At 58.3% G+C, this 13,857-nt stretch overlaps 1 protein-coding gene across 1 annotated transcript; it reads right to left on the bottom strand.

Annotated features, from left to right (window-relative positions):
- Positions 1–3,106: 3,106 nt before the first annotated feature.
- Positions 3,107–7,311, bottom strand: OTX1 (orthodenticle homeobox 1). Its single transcript, XM_030309033.1, has 3 exons — positions 7,168–7,311; positions 6,014–6,165; positions 3,107–4,749 (listed from the first exon to the last, which is right to left on the bottom strand). The coding sequence occupies exons 1-3, from the start codon at positions 7,262–7,264 to the stop codon at positions 3,931–3,933; spliced, it is 1,068 nt and encodes a 355-aa protein (XP_030164893.1). The 5' UTR covers positions 7,265–7,311; the 3' UTR covers positions 3,107–3,930.
- Between the last annotated feature and the right edge of the window lie 6,546 nt (positions 7,312–13,857).

Raw genomic sequence — 13,857 nt, 5'->3', positions numbered from 1 at the left:
CCTTAAAAATCACCAATAGGAGTTATCCTTTACGCCTCACGGCACCTCACACGTGTTCACTTCAGGGTGGACTTTTCTGCCCCTGGAGTTTGAGCAGAGAACACAAACTAGGAGTAAAAAACACGAAGATTTCGTTGGGTGCTCAACGAAAGAAAACTGTTGAGTAAGCAACTGTCTTCGCGTTGCTAAATCTCCTTAAGTTGCCTCACTTGTGTCACGAACACCCAACCCAAACAGAACAAACCTCTCCCCTCCCGAGAAGGGCGAGCTGAATGAGAGCGGTTCTGCCCATTAACAGGTGGCCGGGCCGGGAGGGGCCTTCCGCGCTCCAGCCGCCGCCGCCGCCGCCGCCGCCCGGAGACGCCCTCCCCTCACCCGGCCTGGCCACCTCGGGCCGCCCCCGCCGCGGCCACGCACCCACCCCTCTCCCCGCTAGCTCCCGCGCCCTGGTGGCCTGCGGTGCCCTAGTGCCTTCGGGCTCCTGGTTTCCACCCAGCGCCACGGGCCCTCGGCACAGACGGGGAGGCCCTGGGAGAAGCACGTGCCTCTTTTCGAAGCCTCCTTTCCCCGGGGCGGGAACTCCCGCCGGGTCTCCGCGCGCCCGGCCACCGGGGCCCGTCTGCTGAAGTACGCAGGCGCCGAACCTTCTGGACGCCGCCGAGTGGCCGGGCCACGGGGACGCGTCCGACCTACCCACCAGCAACTTGGCCCAAGTGTGAAGTTCTGGAGCGCCCCAGGCCAAGCAGGGCCAACTAACAAATGCGACCGAACGGAGGCCCAAGGGTTTGAGTACCTTGCTCCGGAGGCCACATAGTTGTCTGAGCAGGCGCAAAGCCGGGTCTCCTGGTGTCATTCCCCCGAACAGCCAAGAGGACCGCTGCCCCTCTCCCCCAGAACCCGCCTCGGAACTGCGGGTGGGGGCAGCGTAGCACCCCATTCATTCTAGCGCCACTGGCAGCTGCTGCGTGAACCGGGGCGGGACGGGCAGGGTGGGCTGAGGGGAGCGCCCGGGAAGCCCTCCAACCCGGGTGCCCAGGCCCGTGCAGCGCGGGCTGGAAGCCTCTTTGCTCCGGCCATCGCCCCGGCCTCTCCGGCACGTGCGGGCCCCGCACCCGAGGGGCCACGGCACACCCGGCGGGTAGTCCTTGGCTCCGCCTTTAACTGGAGGCGCTGCCCAAGGCGGAGCCCGCGCGGGCGCGGCCCGGCCCTGCGCTCGGGGTCTTCCTCCGGGGGCGGCGCCGGCGGGCCGCGGCTGCGCCCTCCCGCGGGCCTCTGCTGAGTCGGGGATAATGGGTTTGTTGGAGTGGGGAGGCGCAGTGCGCCAGAGCCGGGCCTACGGAGTCCAGAGGGAGGACGCGGCCGAAGAGGCTTTTCTGTAACCGGAGCTCGCGGCCCTAAGACCTTGCTCCGCGCGGGACTCTGAGGGAGGGCTCGTTCTCCAAACCCGGCCTCGCGTTGTGTTCTCAGGTCTTACACGGAATAAACAGAATAGGGTGTGTTGGTCACTTCGCAGGAAACTTTTCGTTGTTTCCTTATTTCCTTCCCGTCCGTGGGCAAGTTGAGCAGCTTCTGGGCCTTACACCCAGTAGGTTTCGGGCCGAACAGAATCTGGACAGCTCCGGGTCCCTGGGTTTTCTGGACGGATCATCCCACCCCATCCCCACCTCTTTCCTGGTCTTCTCTCAGGACAAGATGGAACCGTCCTTTCCGACCCCCTGCTGCAAGTGGGGAGACTTCTTCCCCTGCCAAAGTGAAACGCGTCCTTGTCGGCTTTCCTAGATCTTAATGTTTGCGTTGGAAAGAAACTTCACAATACGCAAAAGATAACTCGGCTACTTATGGCAAGGGCCTGGGGGTTTAGAGGGACATCTTAGCACATGGAAGGAATGACTCGGATCCCCTGGTCGCCGTGAAGCCACGCGGGACAGCTCAGCAGAAAGGAAGGTTGTCTGCTGCCAACATGCAGGACACGGATCGGTTTTTTGTCGTTTTGTTTTCTTTTCCTTTTGGCTCAGCTCTGAAAGCATTACAGAGCTATCCTTTCCCGCCTCCCGACCCTCTTTCCCTCCCCCTCTTCTGTCTGGTGCAGGCAATTAGGGTGAAGAAATCAGTGCCAGGTTCCTGCCTCTGAAGAGAAAGGAATTGCTTCGGGAATTGAGTCCTGACACCTGTCTCTGTCCAGGATGGCGAGAGGGGATGCGGGGTCAAAACGCCCGCGGGAAGGGGCCGACCTGACTGGGAGGGGAGAACACTCCCTAAGAGACCATCTCTGGAGACTCCTTTTGCCACGTCCTCCCTCCCTATCATTTGGCCTTCTGCTTCCCACAGGTCGTTAACACGCGAGGGTATTAACACGGGACTTTTTTCCCTCCTTTTAGGCTCCCCGAGAGCAGGACCTGGGGGCTGGAATCAGAAGAGCAACACTGACAAGCCGTTCATTAATTTGCATTTATTTTCGGGAAATAATGTAGATAAAAGGGGAGGAGGGGGACTGCCTTACATTTCAACAAGTAATTTGTGATCTTCACATCGGACAAATCAAGTTTACAAATTACTTTCCCACCTACTGGACGAAAAGGCCAAAGCCAAAATTGATACACAGGCGCGGGCTCTCCGCAGATTTCGGAGAATGAAGGTGCACTAAAAACTCACTAGACGAAACAGGGTTGTTTAAAAAGAGAGAAGCCGACAGAGGAATTGGAACTAGGGTTTGGGGCCTGGGTTGACTTGTTTGTTTTTCCATAATGCCGTATTTTTGTTTGTTTTTTGTTTTGTTTTGTTTTGTTTTGTTTTGTTTTGTGATTGGTCTCTACACCGGAACTGCGACTCTGTGCTTCGACCGGGTGAAGGGCTCAGCCCTGCGTCCCCGCCCAGCCTAGCCCCCTCCCCTGTACCCTGACTTGGTCGTTTCCTTCACACTCTCGGACCCTCTCTATCCTCCGCGCCCAGCTTCCTGGAACCAAAAGGTTCTCTTTAATAAATACACAGAGGGAGAAGGTGTGAGAGAGCAGGACAGCTTTGCAACAACTGAAAAAATAAAAGCGCCATCGTTTAAGGAAGAGAGGGAGGGGGACAGAGGGAAAATATTTTTTGCTTTTGTTTTATATATATGTGTGTATATATATGTATATATATGCTGTATATATCTTAAAGTTCTATTTCCTGGGCGCTAAGACGAGATATGCTCAGTTCAACCAACAGCAACTAAAAAGTTTAAATGGTCCCTGGAACGGACCCGACTATGTACAGCATTCCCGCCGAGGCGGAAGCTTGAGCCAGTTCTACGCAGGGCGGGGCTGTGCGCGAGAGGCTAGGGACGCGCTCCTCCCTCCAGCCGTGCCCCAGCGCATCCCGCTGGGGAGGAGAAAACGCCGGAAAGCTCTGGCCTGCAGCCGGGGAGCGGGACCGAGGGCTGCTGAAGGGGCGGTAGTCTGCAAGCGAGAAACACTTAGTGGTTGTTTTGATTTGGGGTAGAGTGTGGGTGCACTCCAGTGGGCAGACACATGCCAGTTAGTGATTCCAGTGTCCAGAAAGAATAAATAAAAGTGTACGGTTCAAACAGAGAGTCAGAGCAAGAGCCTCCGAAGGCTGCAAGTGCATAATAACTGCCCAGAAACACCAGAGGAGAGTGACTTAGGAGTTCGTTAGGGGATGAGGAAGAGAGCACACAGCTCTCCCCATATAGAACTTGTGGGCCAAGCCAAAGCACCTGTCCCCTCATCCAAGGGGTGGGCGGGTCTGCACATCCCCCAAACAAAGTGGCAGAAAGATGAGGGCGGCAGTGCAGGCAAAGGGCATCTTTCAGGGGCATGAAAATTCAGGTCTGCAGAAGCCGAGGCAAAGGCGGGCGGTGCAGCAGCAGCAACAGGACGGGGACCACGGAGGGCGCAGGTAGTTGCGTTTCATCTCCTCTTCCTCCCACTCCTGGGCTCACAAGACCTGGAACCGCCATGAGGCTTGGTCCTTATAGTCCAGACAGTCGGGCGAATTGAAGTTGAGTTTCCAAGCCGAGGAAGCAGCGGCGGCGCCAGGCTCCTTGTAATCCAAGCAGTCGCCAGAGTTGAAGGCGAGCCCTGAGCCGCCGTAGCCCTGGTGGTGGTGGTGATGATGGTGGTGATGATGGCCTGAGGACTGGCTCAACGGATGGTGCGCGTGTGGATGGTGGTGATGGTGGCCGGCCATGGAGGAGGGTGCCATAGGGCTGAGCTGGTGCGGGTGGTGGTGCGAGTGCATGGGCGCTAGATAGGAGCTGCAGTCCACGCCGCCAAAGTAGGAAGACGAGGGCGCGGGGTAGCCCTGCCCATAGCTGCCGCCCTGGCCGTAGGACATGGGATAAGAGGCTGCAGCCGAGGCGGCGCCTGCAGCAACCGAGCGCTGCATGCACGACGCGTTGCTAGGCGCGGCCAAGGGCTCGGGCACTGACACCGACGCGGGCGCTGAGCCCGGCGAGATGGAGGCCGGACTCCAGATGGATGAGGCAGCCGGCGTACTCAACGACGACGGGACTGCCACCGCCGGGTTCCCGCCCAGGCCTGCCGCCGCTGCCGCCGCTGGGTTGGCGGAGGCGCTGGATCCTGAGCTGGAGGACGAGGCGGAGCTGGACACAGCGGGAGGCGTGAACTGGCCGCTGCTTTCCGAGCCCGAGCTCTCCCGCACCGGGGACGACTTCTTCTTGGCTGGGCGGCTCTTGGTCCCGCTCCCGCTCTGCTGCTGCTGGCGGCATTTGGCACGGCGGTTCTTGAACCAGACCTGCAGCGGGCCGAGTCAGGGAGAGGGTGTCAGGGGGGCGAGTAGAGCCTGCTGCTCCCCGGCCCCTGTACCCACCGCCCGGCTTAGGATCTCTTATCCCTCTCCAACGGCGGCCTCCACCCCTCCTCATCTCCCACCGGGCCAGCCCCTGCCCCTGCGTTCCCAGCTCCTCCGCCCTCCCCCAACCTTCAGATCAAAGATCCTCCTCTGGCAAAGTAGGGACGTGCACCTCCCCACCCCCAGCGCCACTCTGCCCTAGGGCGGAACATTCGCGTCTGTCCAGCCAGAAGTTCAGCCATGTCTAAACTCTGCTGTTGGCTGCTTCCCAACAGCCTCATGTATGTTTGGAGGCCCTGTCTTCTATGAATAGAGCTGAGGAAACTGCGGAGAGGCACGAAGGAGAGCGCAGGACAGTCACCAAGTCTGAGGTGGGAGGCAGTCGTCCCCTGGAGGCCCAGCGTTGGGCAAAGCGAGAATTTGAGCGGATGCAGGAGCAAGGCGGGGAGGCTGAACAGAGGCAGTACTCGGGGGACTAGGGAAGGAAGCCTGAGCAGAATTTCGTTGGGCTTCTTGGTTCCAAGTGGGGAACCAAATGGGACAAAGTTCTCACTTCTCTTGGAGGGCCCTGGTACGTGGCACAACATTCTTGGTTCTTTCTCGAGCCTCGAGGGAAAGCAAGCGAGATAAAAGGCCCTTGAGGAGAGTTCTGAGTTATAATCCAAACAGTATTTTCACCGCAAAAACAGAAACTGCAAAGCCGGTAGCCGGGTTTTGTGTTCGGCATCCTCTCTGGGCAAAGGAAACATCTAATCAAACCTGCGCCACCCAGGGAGCGCACTCCGACAGGGCACCAGGCTCTGGCCAAGCTCCACTCTTCCATTTCCAGGATCCCCGGGATGCAAGGCAAGTGCGAAGGCACAATTCAAGACCCCAAAGAAAACTGCCAAATCCTGGAATGGCCGAAGAAGCAGGGGCAAGTGTCGGGCCCTCTGGGCACTTTACGTTAGGAAACCTTGCTTATCCTCCCAAAATCATAAAAAGGATTTTCAATACCGAAGGCGCCCTGGGACCAAGGGTCGAATCCAGTGCTCTCAGCTAGTGCCTTTGACTTTGCCCCTCTTCCAGGCCCGGGCTGAGCGCTAGGGGGAGTCTGACAGGAATTGCCCAGTCTGTAAGCCCGCCCCACACCAGACCACCCTTCCCAGGCCCTCTCCAACTAGTCCCAGAGCCCCTACCCTGACCCAGGAGCCCTGGGCGCGCACACCTGAACTCTGGACTCCGGCAGGTTGATCTTGAGCGCCACCTCCTCGCGCATGAAGATGTCAGGGTAGCGAGTCTTGGCGAAGAGCGCCTCGAGCACGTCCAGCTGTGAGCGTGTAAAGGTAGTGCGTTCCCGCCGCTGCTTCCGCGGGGTGGCTGAGGGAACACGCGGGGGCGCCTCGGGTCAGCGGTGGCCACGCGGACCCACGCTAGAGGACGCAGATAGGCCTCAGGCAGGCCCTGTGCGAGGCCGTTGCAAAAGAGAGCAGAGCTCCAAGCGAAAGAAAAACTCCCCCGGGAGGCGAGCCTGAGAGGCCACAGGTGGGAGAAAGTACATGCGTGCGACTGAGAACCAGTGGGTCTTCAAGACTTTAGAGTTGCCCCCTTCCCTACTTCTCAGAGGTTAGGAAAGGAAAAGAAGTTATATAATCTCCCTGTTTTCGCCCCCTTGCCCCCAACACACCCCCTGGCTGGAGGATGGTGAAGGGGTGCTCAGAAACACCGCCCGGAAAACACTTTCCGAAAGAATACATGGGGGAGAAGGAGTGGGAGCTAGGAAACAAAACCAAACAAAAAGCCAGGATTCTGCTCAGGCTCTCCAAATCCGCAGTGCAAAAGTTGGTGCAAACGACCCATATAGAGGACAATTTATTTAATTAGGGAGAAAGAATCCCTCTTCCTCATCTCTGCCAGTCATTTCTCATGAGAAAATCTTGGCTCTTCCTGTTAGGGCCTAGAGAGTGTCCAGAATCCTCACTCAATATTGGTGGGGGGGGGGGCGGGGGGGGAAGGAATAGATACACATAGTAACACACACACACACACACACACACACACACACCAAAAAAAAAAAAAAAAAAAAAAGGCTGCCCATGGGAAACTGCCCGACGTAAATGCTCCCTGTGCTGGTGGTGGGACCACAACAGGAAACAGGTTGTCCGTGTGGCCAGGCTGGGAAAGCACACATTACACTACTTCACTGCCCAGGCCCAGTTCACCCAGCGGTGACTGCCCTGTGAGCCTGCAGCCTGTGGTGCATTGTAGGCATACTAGCCAACCGGCTCCCTGGGCCTGCTCAGTGACAAAAATGTGTGCTCAAACTCAGAGTCTGGGGATCCCCAAGATTTGCAGGGGCTGGGGGCAGGTACCGGTGCTCACCGGGGTAGCCCACGGAAGGATGCAGGAGGTCCATGGCTGGCCCGGCCAGGCCCAGCCCGTTCATGCCGTATGGGGGTTGTTTGAGGTAAGACATCATGCTAACAGCTGGGTGGAGGCGCCCCGACGGATCCAGGGGTCCGGGGCCTGGCGCAGTGCGGGGCTCCCACTGCGCAGTCCTTCAAGCTCTTTGGCGCCTGGGGGCCCGGCCTATGGAGACAGGAGACACATGTAAACAGTGATTGGGAGCCATCTCGGCTTCCTTGTCTTGTCTGAGGCAAGGAGCCACGGAATGGGGAGGCTACGGAACTTCGCGAGGCGGTCAACTCGGCTCTATAAGGCCTTAGTCTAAAAACCACAGCTTCTTTGAAAAAAGTAAGCTTTTCAGGATCATCATCTACTCTTTTCACACTTGGAAGGGTAAAAGACACTCCTAGGACGTCACTAAGAGTGAGGAGAGGTTAAAAGCAGGGCTAAGCTGGAAAGGTTGGAGCCTGAAAGGCGGAGTGTACAAGGTCCCAAGTCTAGGCAAAATTCTGGTCCGGTAGGAGCAGGCCTCAATACTGCAAAAGCAAACGTTTACTCCGCGCCAGTGAGGCAGGCTGCCCAGGGCATAAGGGGTTGTTTCCTTTTGTTTCAAACGTTTTTGAAAGCGGGACCAAAAGGTAGAGGCTCCAGAGAGCCAAGGTGAGGCACTTCGGGGAGCTCGCAGCGCCTGGGCCTCTCTGAGATGCATTACCCACTTAGAGGAATACATTCCTTCAAAGGTCTCTGCCACTGGGTCCCGGCCCCAGAGCCCACAGCCACCCCTCTAGTTAACCTCTCTGTGCCCAGACTTTGAAAGATTGCTCACCGGGAATCCCACCACACCTTAACCGCAGTTACAGGCCCAGGGCCCGCAGAGGCGGCCAGAAGACGCAGAAGGGGCCACTGTAGAGGTGGCGGCTCTAAGACGCGGCGGGAGGTCAGGGGCGCCTGGCCACCGCCGCAGGCCCTTCTTCGCGAATGCGAGCGGGTCCTTCTTTCTGCCCGGTCCTGGCTGCGGACAATGTCGTCCCGGCGGAGGCTGAAAGGTGACCCGCCGAGCTCCCCAAAAGGTCTCACGGCTTTGGGAGGCCTCAGTGCAGCGTTCTCGTGTACTCCCTTCCTATCCTACTAGATGAACCCGCGGCCCCATAACCCGATTGAGACAAGTAGGCCTCGGCGGCAGAGCTCGCGCTGACCCGCACTGGAAAGTCGAAGCCTCGCTTCCCCGGTTGCCTCCAACCAGAGGCGCTATTCTCAGAGGGTAGGAAATAGAGCTGGGGGAGTGGGACCGGGGCCCCCCGGGGTACCTGTCGCTTCACCCCGCGTCGCGGGAATCCGAAGCAGGCCTGGGCCCCGGGCTAGGAGTTCAGGGAGTGCAGTAAGAGCTAAAGAAGCCACCCTACTCCTATCCATCAGGACCCACGGTCTGGGCTGGGGAAACACAGTTTGCAGGGAAGGGTAAGAGAGGGAAACAGCCAGGGCTCCAGGGCCCAAAGAGAATGGGACGTCAAAACGCGGCGTCTCTGCTAGGCTGCAGCGTGAGTTTTCAAAGACTTTCTTCAAACTTAGCACTTGGTTACTTCGGAGGAGGCGGGGGAGGGGGCGCGGGGCCAACGCAGAGATCTCGGGTCGTCCGCACACCAAGAGGGGAGCAAGGCCGCTCCCCAGCCCCGCCCACCTGCCGGGGACCCAGGAAGCGGGGGCCCGTTTGAGGAAGGGGAGGTAAGAACAACCGACGAGCTCCCGGAGTCTAGGGCGGCCCCACGGCTTTCTCCTTACCTGCCCTCAGCTGCCGGGGCCGCTCACCATCTACCTCGCGCCCTCACACAGACCCGCGCGGGGCAGCCAACCTGCAAAACAGAGCGGCACAGGAATTACTCGCCGGGCCGAGCGGCTGGTCTAGGATCCCTGGATTTCTTTCTTTCCCAACTTCCCTCCTTCCTTCTCTTTCTTTCCAGTGGCTTTGTGCGTGTCCCTCCAGGTTTCACTTTATTGCACAGACACTTTGTTGGCAAAGCCCTACGCGTTCCCGAGACACTACCTCGCCCGGGACCGCGCCGAGGGGCCGCAAGGGGTAGGGTGGGGGTGAAAGGGGCAGAGTTGGGAGGTGGCTCGCGGTTGCAGTTGCACTCCCGGTACAACGTGGAGGCGGTGGGGGCTGGGGGAGTCCTGCAGAGGCACTTTGCAAACTAAATAAATCGAGCGATTTACCTTGTCGGAGTGGCTTGTCTTGCCGGGTTGTTTAGGTGATTGGAAATGTAGCCTGATGAAGATTGATCACCTTTCTACTGCCCTCCCCGGGTATGTGAACGCGAGGTGAGTGCGTAACGGGGCTATGCTGCCAATCCCCGGCCCCGCGCGGGCTGAGTGACAGGGAGCCGGGCAATGGCAGCACGAGCCGGGGGTTACCTCCGTGCGCCCCCGCCCTCCTCCGCCCCCTGCACCCCGCCCTCACCGCCCGCCCGCCCCGCCCCGGTGGCGCGCTAACTCCAGGGCTTGGCTGGCAAACGCCGCGCAGAGCGAGGCGAAGACAGCGAACGCTGCGCCAGAGCCCCGTCCACAGAGAGGGACGCCGGTCCTGAGGCCGCCCCGGGGTCCCCGCCCTTCCCTCGCCCTTTCGGCTCCCGGCAGGGAGTGGCAGAGAGGAGGCGAGGTGCTGGAGAACCGGTTCCCTCTCTCTCTCCCGCGCGCCACCCGGCTCGGCGGCCCGGCTGTGGGCTCGAGGATTCCGGAGCCGCGGGCTGGAGTGGAGGGGGCCCCCGGCCCCTCTCGCGGCGCCGCGGGCCCCAGCGTCTTCTTTCACCGCGCCGCCACCTGCAGACCGACGCCGCGGGCGGCTCGTGCTGGCACAGGCTACTTTGCCGAGCGCAGGAGCAGCTCTAGGTGCGCAAATCCCGCCTCGGCGCCTCGGGATTCCCGCGCCCGGAACGGCACCCGCAGGGGAGGCTCCGCCACTTACCTACTCCTCGGTGTCTCCTGGGGTTCACAGTCCCCACGAAGGGTGTTTGCAAATCTTAGACGCTTCTTCTGAAATGTTGGAAGCCAGCGTCTGCTACCCCTTACACACACACTGCTTCTGAATCGAAAGATTCTGATAGGAAGGAAACTTTCTCTTTCATACTCATTCTCTGTCTTCTTCCCGATCTCCTTCTACCAGGGACAGTCTGGTGGAAAACGTGGCCACAGACCCCTGCCCTCAATTTCTTTCTCACATACCGCTGAAGGAACCTTCTGGGGTTTCCCCGGATTGTTCGTACTGGCGAAGCCCGTTTCCCGGCCGAACAAACTTCTCAAACCTGTGTGCCTGTGTGGACTTTTCAAAGCGCCCAAAATATGTTTTCGCCCCAACCCTGAGCAAGGCAATTCATGTAAGTGGCACCTCCTTCTGAATATTAGGCGCCACTTTACTCCCTTTCGAGGAATTCCTACTCCTTTTCCTAATCCCCCCTCCCCTCCATCCCAACAGGCGGAGTGAAAAGTTTGAACAGGAGTAAGTGTAAGGGCGAGTCAAGGAGCCGCCAGGCGCGTCGCGGTGGGGAGCGCCAGCGCTGCCGGGGCCGCGAGGTCGGGCACCGAGAGCGGACTGGGCTCTGGGTGAGGAGGAGGAGGAGAAGGAGGAGGAGAAGGAGGAGGAGGAGGAGGAGGAGGAGGAGGAGGAGGAGGAGGAGGAGAAGGAAGGGGGAGCCCGCTGAGTGAAAAGGGGCCGCGGCCGCCGCTCATCAAAGTGCTTCCCCCTCCCCCAAGCGACACTTTCCTTTGGAGTCCGAATAAAATACGGTAACAGAATATGATGGAGGGCACACTGTTTCCTTAACTGCTTCTCAAAGGACCCGGGAGATCTTCTTAGGACCTTTAATAAGGCTTTGGTCGGTTCTTTTGTTGATCTCTCAAAATCAACTCCTTCTAATTGAAGTTGGAGCTGAAAGCGAGCTAATGTTCAAAGAAAGTGGCCGCCAGACCAACGAAATTACATTTTTTTTTTTTTGGACGATGAGGGAACATCTAATCAAAGGGGCAAAGGAGGAGGGGTGGGAGTGGAGGAGTATGAAGGAGAAAAGGAGGTTTTACAAGATCCTTCTCTGGTTCACAAAAGTCAGCGACACGGGCGCTTCTCTCCAGAACAAAGACACCGCAGCCCATTCACAAGAGGGAAAGAAGGGGAGAGAGAGAGAGAGAGAGAGAGAGAGAGAGAGAGAACAATAAAAGAACGAGAGAAAAGGAAAAACATGAGAAAGAAAAAGCTTTAACGGGAAAGAAACTGCTCAGAGCGCAGCGCTGACCCGGGCGGGGACACAACTTAGGCTCTCGCAGGCCCCCGCGGGTAGTAGCCCGCGAGGCCCGCGGCTCAGAGCCCCTGCGATGGTGCAAAGGCTTAAAGAAAGAAATGAAATACACCCGCGCCTTCAGTTCTGGGGAAAGGCGCGGGCAGGAGGGCACTAGTTTGTGAGGGAAGGCTATGCGGGAGTCCTGGAGTGCGCGGCGAAAGCGTCTGCGTCCTCAGCCCGGCGCTGCCCTAGCCCAGGCCTGCGCGCTCTGTGCCTGGGTATAGCCGTCCGGTGCCGGGGTGCATGTCCGTGTCCCAGCCCCGCAACCTCTCGCACTCCTGCCTCCTCCGCGCCCTGTTTCGCCTGCAGCTGCAGCGCGGGGCCGAGGTCCGGCGCGGAGAGGTGGGGCTGCTGTGCGCGCTGGAATGTGCTCAGGCAGTCCCCAGGGCCCGCCACGCGGGAATCCGGCGCTCTCGCTTCCAGATGCTGCCACGGTCTCGGGGAAGTTGGGAGGTATCAAGTAGCACAGTCCCCCCACCCCCCTAATGAGAGTATTTATCTAATCCCAAATTGCAGGCGAATTTTCTTAATGCGCAACCCATAAAACCCCGGGATTAAGAAAAGAAAGAGAGGGAGAGGGAGGAGTGCTGAGAGGGAGACAGACTGAGATGAAAGTTTCTGGTACGCGGCGTGGAGGACTGAGGCGGCCGTCGCTAGGCAAATGTCCAGGTGGGAGACGCTGGGCCAGAAGCCGCGACCGTTCCAGCAATGGCCGCAGGGCGGGGAGGAGAAGAGGGGGGCATCCCGGAGGGAGAGCACGTCCACCCAGCTCGAGGCCCCCGGGCCGTGGAGGGGGAGTGGGAGTTGGGCCCTGGGACCCGGATCCAGCACCCAGGTGACCTCGAGGCCGGGCCAGACTCTGGGGGGACACTTGGGACAGTGGGAGGGGTTTTGGCTCCGGGGTCGTGGGATCCCGGCCAGGGGCGGAAGTTCTGCATCGGCCTGCGGGCTGTGCCCCAGCCAGCCTGCTGCCAATGCTCCTCCTCCCCAGCGACCCCCGGGCCCATAGCTTCTTTTCCCGCAGCGCGGGCTTTCTGGTTCCGGGCCTCTCGGCACGCTGGGCTTGCGCCTGCGCTCGGCGGGCAACCTCTGGGCACAACGCGACGAAATCGGGACGCGGAGCCTTCGCCCCGGGCCTGACCCCACTAGTCCCAGGGGTCCGCGCTCCGCCGCCGCTGCGGGGCGTGCGGGCGCTACACAGCAGCCCAAATGGAAACCCCGCGAGGCTCGGGACTGGGGCAGGAGGGACAGCAAATGTGGGGCTGGGGAAGGTTTGTCGCTTGACAGGTCGGAAGCGGCGTGGGGCAGCCGCCTCTCCGCGAGTCTCCTCGGGAGGGAAGCTTCCCCGAATCTAGCGTAAATGGGACGGTGATGCTGGCCGCCCAAGCTCCAGGCTGCTTGGGGCTGGCGATTTCATCTGCCTGCTTCCCAGGGGTTAGAGTAGGGTTCTGAGAGCTCCCCCCAGAGAGCGGCAGCTAGCTCCGCTCTCTTACTTGAATAAAGAGGACAAAAACTCAATTTCATTTAGTTCTGATAACTTTTCAATAACTTCAATCCTTGTCAGGAAGAAATTCTACCGTAGGAAGTTTTATCATTTTGAAAGACTGGCCAGATGAAGGCGGCTGTCTACTTTTCGAACGCGATTTGTGTGTGTGTGTGTGTGTGTGTGTGTGTAGATTTGTGTGTGTATTTACATATATGTATGTGTGATCTAGGCTAAAGTATAAATGCTAGAGGACTGTTTTCTCTGTCTCTAGACTTGTTGAACGAGCCTGCTTTGTTTCGGACACCTCTTAGAGGAGTGATGGAAACTACCATAAAATCGCCAGTTTTTTTCTGTAGCCTAGAACTTCTTGTTAAAGTTCCCTTTCCCTCATCTCATACACACACCTGCACGCATGTATCCTCCCTGCCGACAATAACCTTTCTTTCTTTCACTTCAGCACCTACAGATTTGCAGGTTATCAGAAGTCATAATTTTTCCTAATGAGTGCAACCTTATTAACAATTGAAAATAACGTGGAAAATTCGTCAAGATATTATTAGCATTTTTTCAGTGCCGTGGAATCACAAATTTCCTTAAATCTTTAACAGAGATGACCCTTCTTGACAAAAGAGAATAGTTTACACTGCTTAAGAAAAATATGACTAATTGTATTTCAGTTCGCATTTGTGTGTCAGCAGGGCCCCTTTGGGATCGTATAAACTTACTCAGCTCCAAATACAGCCTAGTACCTGCTCTGCATTCAAGAGGACCATTTTCTCCCACATGAAGTCCTATGGATACAGGAACTTCTCAAACCAGTGTCAAGTTTTCATTGCAAGGAAGTATCAGCAGTGG

This window comes from Lynx canadensis, chromosome A3 (genome assembly GCF_007474595.2).
Source record: "Lynx canadensis isolate LIC74 chromosome A3, mLynCan4.pri.v2, whole genome shotgun sequence".
Taxonomy (NCBI): domain Eukaryota; kingdom Metazoa; phylum Chordata; class Mammalia; order Carnivora; family Felidae; genus Lynx; species Lynx canadensis.
The sequence above is the reverse complement of the archived record's forward strand: the minus strand, read 5'-3'. Positions and strand labels throughout refer to the sequence as shown.